General features: G+C 35.8%; 2 protein-coding genes and 1 long non-coding RNA gene across 5 annotated transcripts in view; all 3 read left to right on the forward strand.

Annotated features, from left to right (window-relative positions):
- LOC115956173 (receptor-like protein 19) overlaps nt 1-18,013 on the forward strand; it is a 103,491-nt gene that overhangs the window by 64,894 nt on the left and 20,584 nt on the right. The window lies entirely within an intron of this gene.
- On the forward strand, nt 3,588-5,735 carry LOC115955687. Its single transcript, XR_004084179.1, has 3 exons — nt 3,588-3,707; nt 5,031-5,085; nt 5,677-5,735. It is a non-coding gene; the product is annotated as an uncharacterized LOC115955687 (long non-coding RNA).
- On the forward strand, nt 7,944-10,268 carry LOC115955686 (receptor-like protein 38). 3 transcript variants are annotated; one of them, XR_004084177.1, is made up of 3 exons: nt 7,944-8,130; nt 8,209-9,975; nt 10,102-10,268. XR_004084177.1 is itself a non-coding variant. In XM_031073935.1 (2 exons), the coding sequence occupies exons 1-2, from the start codon at nt 7,965-7,967 to the stop codon at nt 9,240-9,242; spliced, it is 1,200 nt and encodes a 399-aa protein (XP_030929795.1). In that variant the 5' UTR covers nt 7,944-7,964; the 3' UTR covers nt 9,243-10,080. The 3 variants fall into 3 exon arrangements, 1 of the variants encoding a protein (XP_030929795.1); XR_004084178.1 differs by having other exon boundaries at nt 10,110-10,268; XM_031073935.1 differs by lacking the exon at nt 10,102-10,268 and having other exon boundaries at nt 8,209-10,080.

An 18,013-nucleotide genomic window follows, 5' to 3' on the forward strand; every position in this document is an offset into this window, starting at 1 on the left:
AGTCAATAGAGTTCATGGTGGAGTGTAGTGCATCATGTTGGCCACAAAAAATAAATCTACAATAGAAAATTAATAGTTTCAGTAAACCAAAAAAATAAAATAAAATAATAGTAATGTGGTCGATGATATGGCTCAACAGGAGCGTAACAACAATAATTGCTACATTTCAGCTTTTAAATATATATATATATATATATATATATATATAAATGACAACAATGATTATGATTTTGATTTTAAGGTCGAATGTTGCTGATTTGTAGGTTTTGTAAATAATGTGATTCACTGTGAGTGTTTGGGATATGTATTTTGTTTTAGAATTAAAGAAAGAGAAAAACACATTCTATATTAATTTTTATTCTATAATGTTCCTGCAAAGTTTTTTTTTTTTTTTAATTTCTTATTACTCCGATTGAATAATTATAATAGATATGTGTGTGCAATTTATAATTATTGTTTTTTATGATGAACACATTTCTAATAAAGTTCTATAACAATTATGCTATATAATACATATATAACATTTTCCAAAACTATCTTATATCAAATATTACAACGTTATCTTACTAGAAGCTTAAGTATTACTATATTTAGTACTTTTTTCTAGGGTTGAAAGAAAAAAAAATGGTAGTGATCATATGCAAGGTAGTTAATTTCGTATCGTACCGGCTGGTACGATCGGAATTTATCGTACCGGTGCCTATGTCGGTATAGAAACAAGGTAGTTTCGTTCCGAAAAATATACCGGCCTTACCGGGTCGTTTCAGCTGTATCGGAGACTTATATCAAATTTTGGCTAGTAAATTCATACCATATCGGAAAAAGAAAATTGTTTCTTTCTCACTCTCACCTTCCACCAGCAACTCTCTCTCTCTCTCTCTCTCTCTCTCTCTCTCTCTCTCTCTCTCTCTCTCTCTCTCTCTCTCTCTCTCCCCTCTCTCTCTCTCTCTCTCTCCATTTAACTTTCTCTTTCTCTCTCTCTTTCTCGGTTTTTCTAACTTTCAAATGATATTTAGCTAGAACAAGAAATAGACTTTACAGCTAGCATACTTTAAAAACTCTTCAAATTGATATTTATTGATAGTTGTTACTTTACAGCTAGCATTTTTTGACTTTTGCTACCAAATGAATTGAAATTTTAAAAGTCCCACGTGTGGCAGATTAGTTCTTATTTTTAATATAATATAATATTAATTTGATTGTTATTATTTTTTAATAAGTGTATCTATTATTTTTTATTGAGCTTGGATTAGAATTACAGGTTAAGAATTGAGTCATTGACAATATGGTTATATAACTTATATTTATGAGATTTAATCAATAAAACTTAAATTAATGAATATATATTTATTTATATCGGTAAACCTAAAATGGTACATTGGTATTGATCAGTATCCGAAATATATCGTACTGTTGGCCAAACCGGTACAGCTTCTGGTAAGGTATTCACTTCCTTGATCATATGCCATATATATATATATATATATATAACCAAAGCTTTTGAAACTCCCACAATTTTCCACGTCAGCATAATATTAAAATAATAATAATAATAAAACTTTTTTAAAACCCACACCCGATGCTCTGCCTTCTTCATGTTGTACCTTTTCTTTCACCAAAACTTTTTCAGGAAAAAAAATCAAACCCGATACCGAAAAACGCGATTCTCCTTCTCCTCTTTCTTCTTTATTTCTCTACCCTTCTCCTCCCCCAAATGCCATTATCTACATTAGCTTCCTCAAAATCTGACAACAATCTTATAGGTTTTGCTTTACCTACAAGTTTTGCTTTATTTTGCTGCCTAGGTTTTTTGGCACACATACACTGATTCAGAAAATCTAAAACGTTTTAGTATCTACTATTACTATCTACTCACCATTTCAGTAAATTCCGAACCAACATATTTTGTCTTCCCAAAAGACACCACCTAAACTAACGAAGTTAAATAATTTCCATTTGAAGTGTTCGTTCCAATCTCTAACTGTCGTTGTACAAGAAATACTTCAAAACCACAGAAATTCCCAATCAAATCTAAGAGACCGACTCTCATTGGTCATTCGGACAAATCAAGTTTCAGCTATTAAGAAAATTCCATCGGACAAATCTGGCTGCTGGGGAGACGATATGGTTTGATGAGAGTTCTTTATCTTTTCTTTGAATTTACTTTCTTTATTGTGTTTTTTTTTTTCCTAATATTTTTTTTCTATTTGAATCTTTTTTCCCTGACCTTTTTCTAGTGAATTTCCTATAAATCTCTACTAATTTTATGTTTTAACGAAATCCTTTTTCACAAATCAAAGGCATGTGTTATTTCCTCCTCAACTATTTGAAGAAATGCCTAAACCAGATTTGAAAGAGATTTTACCTTTGCATGTCAATTCCCAATTATTAGGAATACCAATTATGGAGCAAAGCAGATGAGGAAGGCTATTTTTCAATCAATGATATACGTCTTAACACAATTGCAGGTATTGTTTTATCAAATTTTATTGTTTCTCTTTCTCCTAATCTCCTATTAAGTTATGCATTAAACTATGCACTTTGATAGTTTTAGTGATGTGTAATGCAGCATCGAAATTGATTCAGAGATTTAATTGATTCAGAGATTTAATTGATTTTTAAAAATTACGTGTCCTGTTTTATTCAAGTCCAATTTCTTTGTCATATTTGTTCCCTTTAAGAACAAAGAATGGTTTTGGGAACTATTAATAGATCTTATATATCAGAACCTATATGCTCCTCATATTGATACTAATTAATTCATCTAAGAACACATACTTTGTACCTTACAGATGTCAATTGAATTAATATATATGGTTTTATGTCTATGGAAGCTTCAGAATGGCTTTTCCGATTAGTTTACTACTGTATTAATGGAACAAAATGAGGGCATTCTTGTGCTTCATTTTGAAACAACTGAGATAATATATTTAACTTTTTCCAGTATAATTAAAGCAACATCTAAAGGAAGCTTTTGAAGAAGAGCTAAATCTAAATCAAGGACGCATATGAGAAATGCTAAGTTCTTAGCACCTAAACCATGTAAGTTCCTTAGAAACTATAATTTCAAGTACTTAGAAGTGATCAATAAAAACTAAACAAGGTTATGACAGTAAAGAGAAAAAGAGAAGCAAAGTTACTTGAAGTTTAAAACTACCAAAACTATGATAGTTCTGAGTGATCAGTGAGATAATATTGGTTGTGGAAGTGGAAGTAGAAGTCAAGTTTGAGAGGAAGTGAAATGTGAGAATGGTGTTGAAGGTGGTTCACCTTTATTGGCTTGAGAGCTCTCACAAGAAATCCTGCATTTTTTCTTTTCTTTTTGTGTTTATACTATAAATAAATAAATATATATATATATATATATATATATATATTATTGCATAAATTAATGTGGCCATTCTACAATGCTCTATGAGAGTCCACTGCTTACCATTAGTCCAATTTTCTAGGCTCCTCTAATTGCACAGAGGCCATTTTCAGCCAAACATCTGTCCCTTTCAAATTTATGGTTCAAAACTTTGGTAGGCCAAACAACGGGAAATTATACCTTTTAAATCAATTGTTGTGTTGTAATGCTTAAACAAATTATTTGACCCATGGAAATTATGACTATTTATGTTTTCTAAGTTGGTGTTTAGCTTTGCTTGAAGCTTCAAGAAAAGTTAATTTCAGAGATCTCTTAAGACAAGGCTTGCATCTAGAAGGTATAATTTTTCCTTTTGCTTCTAGTGGGATCTAAACGTATTTATTTATATTAGTTTTGTTTACAAGTTTATGCTCTAAGGTAGAAGAAAGTGATGCACATTCTAGAATGTTAATTTCACGTTCAAAACTTCGGTAGGCAAGAGGACTAGAAACTCTTTTATAATATTTTGTCTACAATATTTTAGATCCTTATTTTGTCTATAATATTTCAGATCCTTATTTTGTCCTATTTTCCCCTATTGTGTTCTAATGCTTAACCACATTAAAATTTGATGGTTCTTTCCCTTGAAAGTTGTTTATTTTCAATCTTTAAAGCAAAAATTTTTAGTAATCAACAAAGTGGCATAAGATAATGGGGTAGCAGATTTTTTATTGATATGAAAAAAAGTATAGAGAAATTGTCATAGCAAGTCTTAATGACAACTTATGTTTGTTTATTAAAAAGTGTATTTTCTTTCTTTCAAGAGACAGACTGAACTTTGGTGAGATACAGTTTTATTTAATTAAATTCCTAGAACCATTGTTCTTTGTCAGTTTTTTTTACGAAGTTTGTCTACAGAACTTTCTACAAGTAAATTAACAAAGAGATTGAAAATTTGAATTGAAACTTAAGCAAACTTATCTGTCATTCCCATATTTGATAAAATAGTGGATTAGGAGCTTCATTAAAAATCTAAAAGGATTATCAAATAGTCATAATATAATTGTAGGATAGTTTATGTACCTTAAATTTGGTTCTCTACAATCCATTTGTTTCTTTAATTGGGTACTAATCTTACGTTATGAGATTATGAAAATTTTGATACTAGGATTTGTTTTAGGTTTCAATTTTAAGTAAAAGTTGAGTCTAATTTTCTTTACTTTTAGATGAATTGCATGAGGTTGATTAATAATCTTTCTCTAATTGTATGTCTTAAATAATTATATATATGATCAAAGTGTATTCTTAACTGGTATCGTGAGTAGTACTTTTTGCTTCCAATATGTTTCCTGTGTTTTCTTTATTTCAAAATTTCTTTCTTTTTTGGTTTTCAAGAAACATAGGTCTCTTCTCACGAAAACCTACAACAGGAAGTCTTCCCTGTACAGATTCTAATATGTACTTCTCTTTTCTTTTTAAATTTTCTTTTTGGAATTTTTTTGCTCAATTAATCCAATTTATAACTCTCTTAACACATTATTATTCTCAACTTTATTCCCATCATCTATAGGGTTTTTGGTTTGAATTTGTTGTTGATTCAAAAATGCAAATTGTTTGATGAATTACATTAGTTTTTTGTTCTTTTTACACAATTTGATTTTGTACAATGTCCCTTTTTCAGGTTTAATAAGTGGACATATATACTCAATGCTTACTCAAATTTGCGTATAAAAAAGGTATAATAAACTCTCTTCTATTTTTGCATTGTCTCTTCAAGACCATGGGTTCTCCCAATGGCTACTCTATTTTTTGAAATTAAGATAAAAAAACAGAAAAATAAATTACATAGTTATGACAATAATTAAAGAAAAGAAGCTATTGAAGATCAATATTAAACTCAAGTTCTCACTTGAAGTGAAGCTACAACCTACATCTAGAGTTCAAAATGCTTTATTGTGCACAAAGGCCTTAAGAATTGGATTTGTTAGGAAAAAGGAGGGGTTAATTAAAATATGATGATATGACCTTCTTGGCTAATTAGCATTAGAAAGAGGACTATTTTCTTCATATTTAGGTTGTAGCTTATCATGTAAAATTATGCATGATGGTCCCTTCTTAGGCTCACACCATAAAATTTCTATCCAAAAAACTGTATGTTTTAGTTTTACCTGAGAATGATATGATATTCTTTTTCATTTCCATCAAATTTGATAATAGTTTTCCCTCTCATCATATCTTGAATCTCTAGGAGAATATATCTCTTTCCAATTTACAATAGATTATAACATGTAGGATTTAGAGAATGTATAACAACTCCTTTATTGCAGCTTATGAATTTTAAGGAGAAAGATGGCTTTTCATTTTGATTGGTGATGAACTGGACTAATTATACCACTCACCAATGGCATGGAATCTTTGAGGTTAGTTTTTACTTAGGAATATTTATTCTGTTTATTCTCTTTTTAACAAAAAGGAATATCACATTGTTGTTTCCTCTTTTTTGATTGAGAGAGTTTAGCTTAAGGATGTCTAACTTTTATTCTTTTGATCGTTAAGGTAAAAAGGGTTGCATTGGTGAGCTTCTTTTGTATTTCTCTTTCCTTTTGAAGGGCACGAGACTGAGGATGTATACTTTTATAATGCCTGGCCTACATGAGATGGAGTTTCTACAAATGAACAATTAGATGCTTGCAGTGCACACAAGATTGAGACAAGGCTGATGAATAACATTATATGTAATAATATTATAACCTTAGTTCACCAAGTTCAAGGTCCTTAATGTTTTTCTTTTAATATGTTTTTTTTATTTTTTTTTATTTTTTATATATATTTAAATGGATGTAGTTTATATAAAGATATGTAAAGCATTCTTGTATTTGCATGTTGTGCTCCCTTTCTACTGTTTACTAATTGCACCATATATGACTTTTCAAATGATACTCCTAAATGTGATTTTTTAAGCAACATTGATGATGACAAGAACAAGGAATAAACAACCATGATTTCGCAAAAAGACTGAATAATAGAAGGGATTATGTTAAAAAAGGTGATAGAGACTGTTCAGAGACCTTAAATTTCATGAAAGAAAGGATGCAATTGATAATAGACATAGGATGCCAACGAGTTGTTTGAGGTTGTTAACTAAAGGTACAAATAAGCTATACAAAGTTAGATGTTGTTTTAACTTTGTACTTGGGTAGAACAAAGCAATCAAATTTCTCATATCGGTATAGTGTTTTTAGAGATTTGAACTTCTATAAATACTCATGTATTATTTAACATTCTTAAAAATAAATAAATAACACTATTTTAGAACTTAGTTATTAATTTTCCCGTGTATCGCATGGGTTAGCGACTAGTTTTTTTTATGATGGAACCCCTGCTGAGTCCCTTTCTTAGTGCTTGTTTAGTCAGTAACCACCTTGTCCCAATGTAAGTCACAGAGTCAAGCCTTTGTTATCAAGTCTACAAACCCACCCACCCACCCTCCGACCGCCTCCCCCATTGTTTTCAAAGTCAAAATTTCATGATTGTTCAAAGATAGGAAATGATCTATAACAGAGATGGAAGCGTCAAGAATAGGCATGCTGTGTGGACAAGAGATGGTTATTATTATATATTATCAATTCGTGGGTTTTTCCTATAAAATACTTACCTTCCAGCTCTCTACTCACGACAGTCATATTTGCTTAATATCTCATTAGGAACGATGAGGAGACTAATGTGGCTCTCTCAACTCTTTTATTTCTTACTGCTCTTGTTTTCTCAATACATTTCTTCATCATCAACTTCTTCTTCCTCCTTTTCTTCAGCACTACTGTGCTCCCAACACCAGAGTTCCGCATTGCTGCAATTCAAGCAATTATTTTCTTTTTCAAAAGAGGCTTCTTCTGTTTGTGAGGAAGCTGGTTATCGTTCCTATCCAAAGATGAAGTCTTGGAAGGAAGACACTGATTGTTGCTCATGGGACGGGGTTAGGTGTGATAGCACAAAGGGAGATGTGATTGGCCTTGACCTCAGTTGTAGCTGGCTTTATGGCACCGTACCTTCCAAAAGTTCTCTATTTCATCTTCCTCACTTGCAACAGCTCAACCTCGCTTGCAACTACTTCAATCATTCGCCAATTTCATCTGGGTTTGGCCAATTTGTAAGGTTGAAATATCTTAACCTTTCTTACTCCATGTTTTCTGGCCAAGTCCCGTCTGAATTACCAAACCTCTCCGAATTGGCCTCACTGGACCTTTCTGGCTATGGAAATGTTAGCCTTGAAACATCTGTTGTGAAGAGGCTTGTTCAAAATCTGACCAAGCTAAGGGAACTTCATCTTGATCATGTTAACATGTCTTCTGTTTCATTGAGTTCTTTAATGAATGTGTCTTCCACTTTGACATCCCTTACACTTGACAGTTGTTTCTTGCGTGGGAGGCTACTTGATCACATTTTCCGCCTACCAAACCTGCAAGAGCTCAGTTTAGCGCATAATCCTGAACTGACATGGTTTTTTCCAACGGTAAATTCAAGCAACGCCTTGAGGGTTTTGGATGTCTCTTACACAAATTACTCGGGAGAATTACCCAAATCAATTGGCAAGCTTACATTTTTAAGTCATTTGATCATGAGTGGTTGCAATTTTAGTGAGCCGATTCCTACCTGGCTTGGTAACCTTACACAACTCACCATCTTGAATTTATCAGCTAACAATTTTGGTGGTCAGATGCCGTCATCCCTTTCAAATCTCAAGGAACTCTCCTCCTTGGATCTACGAGCCAATAATCTTAGTGGTAAGATCCTGAACTTTTAGTTATCAACATTATAGTCCTTAGAGATCTTTTGCATCTCATAAAATTACAATTTTACAGGAACATTACCAATGTGGCTTGGGAACCTCACGAGACTTACTAAAATTTTACTTGGAACTAACAGCTTCACTGGCCAACTCCCATCATCACTTTCAAACATAAAGGATCTCACTTTTGTTGGCCTTAGATATAACAACTTTGGAGGTAGGATTCCTGATTTTTTGACCAACCTCACAAAACTCACCTCAGTTTTCTTGTCTTTTAACCAACTCACTGGTCAATTTGGTGAATTTCAATTTAGCAATTCACTGGAGGTTCTAGCATTGGATAATAACAGGTTCTATGGCTCTATTCCCAAGTCTATCTCTAATCTTACAAATCTTAACTATCTTGATCTTTCATCAAATGACTTGACTAGCATTGTGGACCTTGATATGTTCAAAAATCTCAAAAATCTTAAAACTGTTCTCTTTTCTTTTAATCTACTACATGGAAAGCTTCCTGCTGTACCATCTTCCGTGAATTCCTTTTTTATGCATAGAAATAGATTTAGTGGAGAGATCCCATATACGGCTTGCAATGCAACTTTCCTCACAATCCTTGTGATCAGTAAAAACAATTTGCGAGGTACAATCCCATCATGTTTGGGAAACATCAGTAATTTTCTCTCAGTAATGGATTTGCGAGGGAATCACTTCCATGGCACCATTCCTGACACATTTGCAAAAGGTAACAGGTTGAGAGCTCTTGGCTTGAATGACAATTACTTAGAAGGCACATTACCAAAATCTTTGGTCAACTGTATAAATTTGGAACTTCTAAACCTGGCAGAAAACATGATAAATGATTCATTCCCTTATTGGTTGGCAGCTCTTCCGAAGTTACAAGTTCTTATCTTGAGGTCCAACAAATTTTATGGTCCCATTGGAAACCATAAGACTGGTGGGATGTTTTTCCCTAAACTTCGGATTCTTGACCTCTCTCACAATGATTTTATTGGTAGTTTACCTACTCAATTTTTTGAACAGTTGAAGGCTATAATGACAACCAATGAAAGTGAAGATGGTCCAAAATATATAGGGGAATACTCTTAAGTCTGGCTTTTCAGGGACGGATCTTACAGAAAACTATTTAGTAACGGTGTACCCAGACTCCATCATAATAACAATGAAGGGGAATGAACTTGCCCTAAGTCAAATCTTGACTATCTTGACTATCATCGATCTATCAAGGAACATGTTCTATGGAAAAATTCCAAAAACCCTTGGAACCTTGAAGTTTCTTCGAGTGCTCAACCTTTCCCATAATAGTCTATCCAACCATATCCCATCATCATTGGCAAATTTGACAGCACTTGAATCCTTAGATCTCTCTTCAAATATGCTCACTGGAGAAATTCCAATGCAGTTAACAAGTCTAACATTTTTGGCTGTGTTAAACCTTTCACAAAACCTGCTTACTGGACCTATACCTCAAGAAAAACAATTTGGTACATTTCAAAACACCTCATATGATGGGAACCCAGGACTGTGTGGATTTCCCTTGTCAATGAAATGTAGCAGTGATGAGTCACCACCACCAAGACCATCAATAATCCAAGAAGACAATGGTTCAATGTTCGCAATAGGATTTGGTTGGAAGGCTGTGTTAATTGGCTATGGATGTGGCTTGGTGTTTGGATTAGCTGTGGGATATGTTGCTTTTAAAACAGAAAAACCTCATTGGCTTGTAAGGTTTGTTGAAGGAGAACAAAATGGAAAGACGAGAAGGCCTAATAATAAAAGACTTGGGCGAAGAAGAACTTAATGCATTCAAGGGTGGTCTTAGGTGAGCTTGACAAACTTCTGTTTAGAATTATATTATGTTATGATTTCAAATAAACATATCTTAGAATTAGAAACAATATTAGTAGTTTGTATATTCTATAATTTTTCTGTGTTATAAACTTGCAAGGTAAGTAGAAAGTGACGAAGACCCTATTCTCTACTAGCAGTGAGAGAAGATTGTGAGCCTTTAAATTACATCAGGGCATTCGAATGGTGGCTAATGAGGGGTGGAACATGCTTGAATGAATTAAGGTGCTATTTTCTTCTTCTTAGGATAGATATGTTCAACTTTTATTTTTGTATTTTTTTATTTTATTTTTTCACTTTTCTGTGTCTGTTTGTCAAGAGATTGTGTGACAAATTGGACATAGCTAGCCCCGGGGTATCTTGGTTTCTCATGGTCTCTATCTATGTATTTGAGGGTATTTCATGTGTTTATTTGTTTCTTTTGAGACTGTCAGTGTCTGGCATGTTTGATTTAGTTCTAAGGTCGGCCTTGCGTTATTTCTCATTCTTCTAGTCTTCTCTATTGAATGCCGGAATAGAATATTTTTAACAGAAAATCCTAAAACAAGAATTCAGAAATTGAAAAAGAAATGCATTCAGTGGGTTTTATTTTACTCCTAGTAATTACAAGAACGAGAGAGGGATTAATGAAGCCAACAGTAGTACTCAGAACTCCACCTGAAATGTAATACTATCTTTTATGGTATAACTCAAGACATTTATCAACCAAAATCTATTCATCTTCCTAAACAATTCATCCACAGTGGTTTTTACGTTCAGGAGGTCTTATGTGTTGAGAAAAACCACCATTCTTGAGATCAAAGTCTTCCCCAATATTGCCAAACAAGTGTGAATTTACAAAGGTAATGGCTGTTAACCACAAGAATTACCAAAGCTAAGCTAGCAAGATATTCAATATGGATTAGAGCATTAGCACTAGCTAATGTAAAATAGCATATTGTCCAAAATATAGCCAATGAAACCCAAAAATTACTCACATTAAATTATGAACCATTTATGCAGAATGAGATTTTAGGATTTTACTATAATGCTTGTGAAAAAATACAAGTCACTACCATAATCTATTTTTCATTTTTTTTATTTTTTTTATAAAGGTCCTCATCTGTTTCCTCGCAAAACTAGATGTGGTAAATATTGGAGTAACTAGTCATATAAACTGCACTGGTTCTTCTTTTTTCTTCTTCTTCTTCCTCTCCTTTTTTTTTTTTCTTAACACCTTATAAAACTATGCAATGATATCTTTTCTCATATAGACACACTTTAGCATATACTAAGTAGTGGGTAGCACTTTTTTATTTATGAAGAAACACAACAATGAAATGGAAATATAAGAACATTAATAAGTCTCTATTATGATTTTTAATTACTATCAGTATTATCTTGAATTTTTTGAGTGAATGAGCACTAAGAAAGGGACTCAGCAGTGGTAATCACCTAAAAAACTTATGTGCAACTTTCTTCCCCAACATGGTGCGTGTTTCACTATTAGTCAAATGTCTATAGTCCACTATAACAAACTTGAGTTTTTTCAACATATTGTTATCTTCAATCACTTAGGCCTGTTTGGTAAAGTTGTTAAACAACTCATTTTCAGTTTTTAAATAACATTACATATATTTCAACATACTTTTTCACTCATATGTATTTCAAAAAACTACAAAAAACATTACTTAAACTCCTCTACCAAACGGGCCCTAAAAGCCGTAAATTTATTTGGTTTTTAGTACTTTTTTCAATGTTATCAACCTTTGAAAAAAAATAATAATAATTTTTGTAGTGATCATACGCCCCTTTTTTCCATGATAGGACCCCTGCTGAGTCCTTTTCTTAGTGCTTGTTTAGATTCTAATAACCACTCATCAGTTGATTTTTTTCAAAAAAGGAAACCAACCAAATTGTCGCAATGTAAGTTACAAAGTCAAGTCCTCGTACTCAGAATCAAGGCTTTCTTCTTTAAAAAAGAAAAAGAAAAAAGATTCAAGTCTCTTTTATCAGTAAGTCTCCAAAAACACCCAATGTCCTGCCCGCCTCCCCCGTCGTTTACAAATGTCATAATTTCACCATCTTTCAAAGATAGAAAATGGTGAAGAAATGGAAAGTCACCACAAAGAAAATAAAAGATAACAAAATGAGAAAGATAGAGAAATATGAAGGTTATAAGCGTGTGAATATCAAGATAGCAAAGTGCCTGTTAATAACTTATTATTATAGAAAATAACCAGAAAACGTAGCCATCTCTCTCTTCCAACTTTATTCCTTCAATCCACCCTATATACATATGCAAAAACTCGTATCTAAAATAATCAAATATAAGGAGCACATAGTCAGAGCATTAGTTTTCCAATATTTACAAATAAGTTTTAAAAAATCTAATAAAGGGAAACGAAAAAAAAGAAAGAATGATGTATTTGCATACAACAATTACAAAATAAGGAAATAACACTAATAGCCATCAAAAGCTATATTAGAGCTAAATCTAACTAGCTTCTCTCTTTCCATATCATTGATAAATTTATCAATGGTTAGTGTCAGAAATCATGAGTACAAATAACAAATAAGTATTGAGGAAACAAAACTAAAAGGGAAATAAATATAAAGGATGATGGATTTGAAATTTTGAATTCTTTCCTAAGCTCACAACAATAGCAATAGTTCATGTCCCTTCAGGGCGTGCATTGGGCATTGTCTAGGAAATGGAATATAAACACCTAGAGAAGCCCCACAAACTCTATAAAAATGCAAAAATAAATCACATAATTCTCACACACATTTCCACAAACATGTAAAATGCAACAAATGGGACATCTAGTATCATACAGCTTTTAATAAGAAAACAAACATGGGAAGTCCAAAATCTGAGACACAATAACACACACACACAAAAGCTGTAAATAAAAGAAGCCATTCATTGTTGCTCTTTTAATCACAATATCTATCACTCTCTATCTATAAACCCACTTGGACACGTAAAATAAAAATTAAAATTAAAGAAATAGAAAAAGAAAAATCTTTCGTTTGAACTTTGAATCAAATATGTAGTTTTAATGTAAAATTTTCTGGTTGCTACCAATCAAATATATGCTCTCTCTCTCTCTCTCTCTCTCTCTCTCTCTCTCTCTTATTTTTCTTTTTTCTTTTTTCTTTTTTCTATTTGTGTACTCAAAAAAACAAAATAAAGTTCTACCATTTTAGTCAAAAATAAAAAAATAAATAAACAAAATAAAGGTATGGTGAATACTGTAGCAATATATATACCCTGTGCTATTAAATGAAAAGCTGCAATCAAAACAAACTTTTCATTATTAAATGGACCTACCATGGTTGCTCGCTCCTTGGATGGGTTTTCTCTGAAAGCTCTTCCTAGGTCTGTAGCAGTGCAGTTCCTCGTTTGAGGCATTTCGTCCCTGTGAATAACACAGTTATCCACAGGCTAGTTGGGTTTTTTTCTTTGGGATCACTGGGAAACACGTATCTTTCCTCCTCCTCCTCCCTTCCTCCCCCTAGATTATCAGATGGATGACTTGTCACACCGATGGAAATCCCTTTCACTATCTGAGAAGGAATATTCAGGAGTAGTCTTGAAAGTTGACCAATCCACCACAGAGTCATCCATGGTGGCTCGCTTTCTCACGAAACGCCCCATAAACCTTGACTCCATAGCCAACACCTTTAACCACCTGTGGAGACCGAAAACAGGCTTTAGGATGAAGTTTATCGGCGACCACTTGATTCTCTTCTCCTTCGATGCCAAAGAAGACGTCGAAAAAATCCTTGCAGCTGAACCCTGGTGTTTTGATAAACACATTATGGTGTTATCAAGATACGACAACTCCGCAGCCATCAACCCTTCCGACATGACCACCGTTACGTTCTGGGTTCAAGTACACGACATTCCACTTAGGTTCAGAAATAAAACTGTTGCTGAACAGATTTGTAGCGAATTGGGTACTATTCTCCAGCCAGAGAACCCGAATGAATGCGATGGTGGGAGTTTCCTTCGCGGTCGCGTGGCAATAAACATCTCCTTCCCTCTCTGCCGTGGACGGCGGATCACCCTTGATAATGATGAGGTACACTGGGTTTCGTTCAAGTACGAACGCCTCCCAAATTTATGCTACTGGTGTGGCTGCCTCACCCACCCAGATAAGGATTGCGATCGATGGATCGAAAGCGAAGGATCCCTTCGAAAAGAGGACCAACACTTCAGTCCTTGGATGAGAGCAGCTCCTTTCATGGCTTCACGGAAAAGTTTCCTAGTTGTACCTGGCTTCTTTGCTACCAAGAAAGCCGTAAATTTCGGCCAGACCCAGGCTGACCTCAAACTCAACCACAGAAACCCCCACCAGTAGAGGCGTGGGAAATCCCATCAAACCTACCGTCAAAAACCACGGAAAAAGCTGCAAACCACGTCCCTGACAACCCTTCAAAAGTGACACTCTCCACACCAGCTCATTCGACGGCCCATGTCTTGGTCCCTCCATTACAGACAAACAAGCCTTTTTTTTTCGAAGAATTAATTGCTGACATTGACAGGGATATACACTGTTTTGACAAGCTGGTCCCCGCGGAAAAAATTTCAAATGGCAACCAAGAGAGATGCACTCCACCTATCCAAAATGGGCCTCACACTCCAAACACCTCACACTCAAGCCTACAACCGTCCGGGCCCATCCACTCAAGCCGACTCAGGGACATTACAAACAACTCTCCGCCCATTCATCAGCTAAACCCGGAGAATGATAGAAAATGGGTCCGCATGCAAAGACCCAACTTCAGCCCAAATGATGAGTTACTTGAGACTTCTTTAGGCAAACGTGGAGCATCTTCAAGCTTAGAAAACTCACAACCCCTGAAACGCTTAGCAACCAGTGAAGATGTGCTCCCAAATCGTCCTACACAAACGGCGGTGGCTAGCCGACAACCCCACCGATCAAGATGAGTTTGTTATTCTGGAACATGCGTGGGCTTGGGAACCGATGCACCGTTCATGAGCTCGAGAAATTTATTCGGGCACAAGATCCCACCGCCCTCTTCCTAGCCGAGACGTGGGCAGGCGAAGCTAGGCTGGTTAGTTTGTGTGCTGAGCTAGGTTTTGATCATCACTGGGTTACACCGAAAGTCAACAAATTGGGTTGTTTGGCTCTGTTTTGGAAAGACCCGCTCAAGATTGAGGTGATTTCCTCATCGCCAAATCACATCGACTCGGTGGTTGGGAGTTCTTTGGAAAATAAATGGCACCTCACTGGTATTTATGGCTTTGCTGATCCGGCGAAAAAGTGCGACACTTGGGATTTGCTTCGCCGATTGCATAGGAGCCTCTCTTTGTCGTGGCTTTGCACTAGGGATTTCAACGAAATCCTTTGGTCTCATGAGAAGAATGGTATGAGCCCAAGAGGCGAATCTCCAATGAACGACTTCTGTGATGTCTTGGATGAAGCTGGATTAAAGGACTTGGGTTACGTGGGGAAGAAATTCACCTGGAAAGGTCGCCGGCATGGCGGCTTCGTCCTGGAGCGCCTGGACAGAGCAGTCGCAAATAACCTTTGGCTATCTCAAAATCCGGGCACCTTAGTCCAACACCTTCATTCAAACTCCTCGGACCACCAAGTGATCATTGTGAAGCCTGAAGGTATTACCCCTAAACCAAAACGTTCCTTTAAATTCGAACAAATGTGGCTTAGGGATAAAGGCTGTTGCAGCACAGTCACTAAAGCTTGGGGTCCTCCTATCATTGGGGCAACCATGCCCGAAGTGGCTGGTAAGGTGCAAAACTGTGGAGAGAAACTCACTGAATGGAGCAAAAATTCTTTTGGTAATGTCAAGAGGTTGCTTAAGGCGAAGATGAACCTCCTTTCAAGAGTAGAAATGGATGCAGCCAGTGGAGGTGACCCCTTGAGAGTAAAATCTCTCCAAAGGGAAATTAATAGCATTTTGGATAAGGAAAATTTGATGTGGCAACAAAGGTCAAGGGTTCTCTTCTTGAAAAATGGAGACAGAAATACAGCTTATTTCCACAGTAAGGCTTCTCAAAGGTTTCGGAGAAACCGGATTATGGGTCTAAAAAACAACCAGAACGTGTGGTGCACTGAGGAGAGTCAGATCAAAAGTATTGCTGTGGATTACTACCAGCCTCTATTCTCATCCTCCTCTCCTTCTGAATTGAGCAAAATCCTCGAAAAGATCCAACCCAAGGTTACTGAGCCTATGAATTTGACTTTGCTCAAAGAGTTTAGCAGGGAAGAGGTGGACTTAGCCATGAAACAGATGGAACCCATTTCTGCCCCAGGCCCTGACGATATGCCTCCAATCTTTTATTAATCTTTTTGGTCTACTTGTTGGTGATGATGTTTGTTCTGCTGTGTTGGATTGTTTACAAAACTGTAAAATCCCAAAAGAAATTAATCATACCCATATTGCTCTAATCCCAAAGGTTAAATCTCCTGAAAGAATCACAGAATTCCGTCCAATTAGCTTATGTAGTGTGATCTGCAAAGTGGTGTCTAAGGTACTTGCAAATAGGCTTAAGGGTATCCTCCCCTCTGTAGTGTCGGAAAACCAAAGCGCCTTTCAAGCAGGCAGAGTGATAACTGATAACATATTGATGGCCTTTGAAACACTGCACTATATGAAACATCATCAAAAAGGAAAAACAGGGTTCATGACCATGAAATTAGACATGAGCAAGGCCTATGATCGGGTTGAATGGAAGTATTTAGAGCAAATAATGAAAAAATTGGGTTTTGCCGATAGGTGGGTGGCTTTATTGATGGAATGTATCTCAACTGTGAGCTACTCGATTCTTATTAATGGCGACCCCTTCCCAACCATCCACCCGACTAGAGGCATTAGGCAAGGGGACCCACTATCCCCCTACCTTTTTCTTTTCTGCACAGAAGGTCTCCACAGTTTACTTAAACACTCTGCAGATTCTGGTCAAATCAGAGGGTTTTCCATTTACAGGCAAGGTCCCCGGCTAACTCATCTGTTCTTCGCCGACGATAGCTTGCTCTTCTGTAGATCCTCAATCTCCGAATGTCAAAAGATCCAAGAATCCTTAAATAGCTATGAAAAAGCCTCTGGTCAGCAACTGAATAGAGTGAAGTCCTCTCTTTTCTTCAGTAAATCAACCTCCCGTTCAGCCATAGGGCAAATTACAAGTTACCTTGGGGCCTAAAAGGTGAAACAATATGAGAAATACCTTGGTCTTCCCACCCTTATAGGAAAAAACAAAAAGGCAAGTCTCATGTTCATAAAAGAGAGAGTGTGGGCTACACTACAAGGTTGGAAAGAACAACTCCTCTCCCAAGCCGGTAGAGAAGTATTACTAAAAGCGATAGTGCAGGCCATCCCAACCTTTGCCATGAGTTGTTTCAAACTCCCCATCACATTATGCTGTGACGTTGAAAAATTGATTCGCAAATTCTGGTGGGGCCACCGTGGTAACCAAAGGAAAATTCACTGGATGAAGTGGAGCTCATTATGTCTTCCAAAAGACCTTGGTGGAATGGGTTTCAAGGAATTACAAAAATTCAATGATGCATTATTAGCAAAACAAGTGTGGCGGCTTCTCGAGGATAAAACCTCTCTTTTCCACAAATTCTTCAAAGCAAAGTTCTTTCCCAATGGTAGTATATTTGATGCAAAGGAAGATAAGGGTTCTTTTGCTTGGAGGAGTATTCTCAAGAGTCGGGACGTCATAAAAAAGGGGGCTCAATGGATGGTGGGGAATGGCGAGAACATTCTTATCTACGAAGACAGCTGGCTGCCTGACCCTCATAACTCTAAAGTCCAATCCTTTCCATCCTTCCTGAGTAGTGAGGCTCAAGTTGCGGTTCTAATCAATAAGGAGAATAGATCTTGGATCTCAGATGCAATTAACAGTAACTTCACGCCACGGGACTCCAAGTTGATAAGGTCAATTCCCATAAGCATCATGGAAACAGAGGACAAGTTGTTCTGGCCAAGCAATTCGGATGGATTGTATTCAGTCAAGGCTGGCTACAGACTCCTGG

Source organism: Quercus lobata, chromosome 8, assembly GCF_001633185.2.
Source record: "Quercus lobata isolate SW786 chromosome 8, ValleyOak3.0 Primary Assembly, whole genome shotgun sequence".
Taxonomy (NCBI): Eukaryota; Viridiplantae; Streptophyta; class Magnoliopsida; order Fagales; family Fagaceae; genus Quercus; species Quercus lobata.

What these genes read in the sequence shown, in the direction of transcription:
- LOC115955686 (XM_031073935.1), top strand. Translation starts at nt 7,965, where the DNA reads ATGAGTGGTTGCAATTTTAGTGAGCCGATTCCTACCTGGCTTGGTAAC. An exon ending in ACGAGCCAATAATCTTAGTG is followed by an intron (nt 8,131 to 8,208) that starts GTAAGATCCTGA and finishes ACAATTTTACAG; the next exon opens with GAACATTACCAATGTGGCTT.